The sequence below is a fragment of the Lactuca saligna genome, chromosome 3, assembly GCF_052625555.1.
Source record: "Lactuca saligna cultivar CGN05327 chromosome 3, ASM5262555v1, whole genome shotgun sequence".
Taxonomy (NCBI): Eukaryota; Viridiplantae; Streptophyta; class Magnoliopsida; order Asterales; family Asteraceae; genus Lactuca; species Lactuca saligna.
The window spans coordinates 176,942,318-176,945,517 of NC_136419.1; the positions used below are offsets into that span (position 1 = coordinate 176,942,318).

A 3,200-nucleotide genomic window follows, 5' to 3' on the forward strand; every position below is an offset into this window, starting at 1 on the left:
AGAATTTTAGTCGGACATGGCTAAAAACAAATCAAAAGCAATAAATTAAAGTATAAAACTATAAATCTTATTGAAACAGATAACAATTGTTGTTCTATTTTTCATCGCATATAAATATTATGTTCTTTGTTATTATACACCTGATGTCGAATACCCAAATACTAGAGAGTATTGCACTCCATACAAAGGTACAAACATTCATTATTATTATACACCTGATTTTCTACGTGGACAAACTACTATTGTGAAATATCATCGAACGAACTTTTCGAGTTTGGAAAGTCAAGTAGACATTATTGAGAGATATGCATGTTAATTACAAATACAAACAAGTAAATATTGTGGTAACATCGATGCTAATCCATAACTATATTAGAAACAATGGTAGAATTAACTAAACATTTAACAACAAACAACAAGAATCCTATAATCCCGATGATGTTGAGACAAGACAGAATGAAATAGAATGTGATACTAATAATGAAGCTCGTGAAGATGATCCCCATTAGAATTCATATATCGAAGGGAAGCGAGATATTATTGTGGAAGATATAATGGAATTGTAGCGACAAATGTAAGTTCATCAAATGACTTCTTAAAAAAAGGTTTATCAAGTTACAACTTTTTGCTATCACATAAGATAATCCAAACACTGTTTTAAAAGTTTTTTGTCACCACATAATTTTTATCGGAAAGTGTTTAGTGAGTCAAATAAACAATCATGAACACCCCTTAAAAACTATGTTTTGAGAGTTTTAAAAAATTGTTTTTATAAGTGTTTGGATTCGCTTAAAACAATCATTACCAAAACACTTTTTTAGGGTTATTGGCTTTTTGAAAAACTAGGTTAATAAGCTATTTTAGAACTAAATCCAAAATACCCCTAATTAGATATTAATAAAAGTATTAAAAAATTAAACATTAATAAATAAATAATATACATTTTTCAATAACAATAACAATAATAACATAAAACATCAAATGAGGGTAAAATGGTCATTTTACATGTGTGATTTTGGACAATATCGGTAGAGAGGACCAAATCTAATATAAATTGGAACAAAAGAGATTAAAGATGGAACAAAATTTGTTTTTGGAGAATATAAAAAACAAATGGTATAGCACATGAACTAAATTTGTAATTTACTCTCAACATTTTTAGAATATTGCAGCATAAATATATAATCAACTCCTATTTAACTTAAAAATATGTGTAGGGTGACAAAATTTGTGCCATACATTATTACATACCAAAATAGGTTCTTCTAAAGGTTCAACTCTATTGCTTTTGAAAAGTTGTTACTTCTAAAGAATATTGAAATTCAGGGTTTCTGATACCATGCTTATATCATATAAGCTCAGTTTCATAGATCTAGTTTATAATAACACTAGAAATGTAAGAAGATGCCAGAATACTTGTTTCATGATTGGAAATACATTATATTCCAAATCTACAAAAGAGTATATAAAAAAGTTGAACTTTTAAGAGTAATGTGAAGGGTTTCAAGGTTTAAAGTATGCACCTGAAAATACTACAATAACACCTTCATCCTGTCCTTATGCTTCTCCAGAATCTCCATCACAGCTTCAGTATATGCAGCCTCTTCTTTATCTTCAGAACCATCATCTTCACTGTTCATAAGACTATCTTTTTCATCATGCAGACCATTCATTTCCATTACAACAAGAGTTACCCCCTTCATCACGTACCCTGAAATTGGCATGTCCAAAACAGGGATGTGACATTGACTCACGCTAGCTGGAACCTCTATACGATTCATCTCTGATTTAACAGTTTCCATGGCTGATGATACCCATCCCTTCTTCACCTCAGCAAGTTTTTCCCCACTAAGAGAAAGCCTCCCTCTTCTTCCTGAATCAGTAATGGAAGCCTCTTCCAACATTGGTAGATCCTTAATGATGTACAACAACATCCTATGCCTCAGAATCACATCCTTCAGACATTGAAATGCAATGTGAACTTTCTGCCTAAACAGATCATTACTCAAGTCCATGTCTTGTTCGTCGCCATTTCCGTTAACATGAAATTCATCTGAAGCAGAAATTGAATTCGGCGAGAGAAAGAAAAATGATTCGATTCTGTTCCCGAACTTGACCTTCCATTTGAACAAACAACGATTATCAATACCTCTGTGACTGGAACAGGGAAGCTCGATATGTAAGGACTTAACTCCTTTAAACTTGCTCAAAAACGTAACGGCAGATCGAAAGGACTGGCCGTAAAAAGAAGAAATGATAGGCGGAAGGGGCTTACTAGGGGCGGCGATCATACGGCGGAGGAGGTAAAGGGGTTTGAATACAACACCATTAATCAAGAACCGGAACAGCTTTGTAGGAAATCCGTCGCCGTCGACATCGCCGGAGGTGATTTTATCCGAAGTGGGAGAGTTCAAGAGAGGAGCAGTGAAGGAAACGGAATCGACTTGAAGTACAATCGAGGAGAAACGTCTGGAAACGAGAGAGCAAAAGCAAAGGGTTTTCAAATCGATTAATTTGTTTATAATTTGGAGGATAATTTCGTCTGGTAAACTACTCAATGGAGACGAATCATCTGCATCTTCTTCACGGGATTTCACGATGGTCATCATTTTTCAGGCTAAAGATTGATGGTTTGATGCATCAAAACCCTAATCGTCCAACAACTTCAAAAGTCTTTCATGGTTGATAACTTGTTATAGAGTTTCGAGTAAAGTCCCGACGTTTACCCACAATAACACCTTTAGTCCAAATTTTCATTTGTTGTACTCTTGGTATCTATTTCCAAATTTTGTTTAATTTTTCATCCTTCATGGTGGATGTAGTTTTCCTTTTACCATCAAGACCAATGTTTTAAAAACCGGTTTGAACTGGTCGGTCGAACTAGTTGGACTGGAAATCGAAGACAGGAGCGGTTCAACTATCACCGGTTTTATGCCTATTTCTGAATCGGAACGAACCGATCAGTTTTTACAAAAACCTGGTTGAACCGGTTAAATTAAACCGGTTAAATTAAACCGGCTGAACCAGTTAAATTGAATAAAAACACATAGAAAATAAACATTTTGCATAATAAACTTTTGTGGTCTTTTTCATATGTTTTTGATGTTTGTGGGTTGATATAAAACTTATGCTTATGTGTTATTTTAATGTATTTGAATTGATCTATAACTTGTTTTTATATGTATTTTTAATGTTTGAAC

At 33.5% G+C, this 3,200-nt stretch overlaps 1 protein-coding gene across 1 annotated transcript; it reads right to left on the bottom strand.

Moving 5' to 3' along the window:
* Positions 1 to 1,395: 1,395 nt before the first annotated feature.
* Positions 1,396 to 2,678, bottom strand: LOC145037525 (F-box protein AUF2-like). Its single transcript, XM_078986213.1, has one exon. It carries the CDS (start codon positions 2,607 to 2,609, stop codon positions 1,533 to 1,535), a length of 1,077 nt encoding a protein of 358 aa, XP_078842339.1. The 5' UTR covers positions 2,610 to 2,678; the 3' UTR covers positions 1,396 to 1,532.
* Between the last annotated feature and the right edge of the window lie 522 nt (positions 2,679 to 3,200).

Coding starts and splice junctions, on each gene's coding strand:
- LOC145037525 (XM_078986213.1), bottom strand. CDS start 2,609: ATGATGACCATCGTGAAATCCCGTGAAGAAGATGCAGATGATTCGTCT.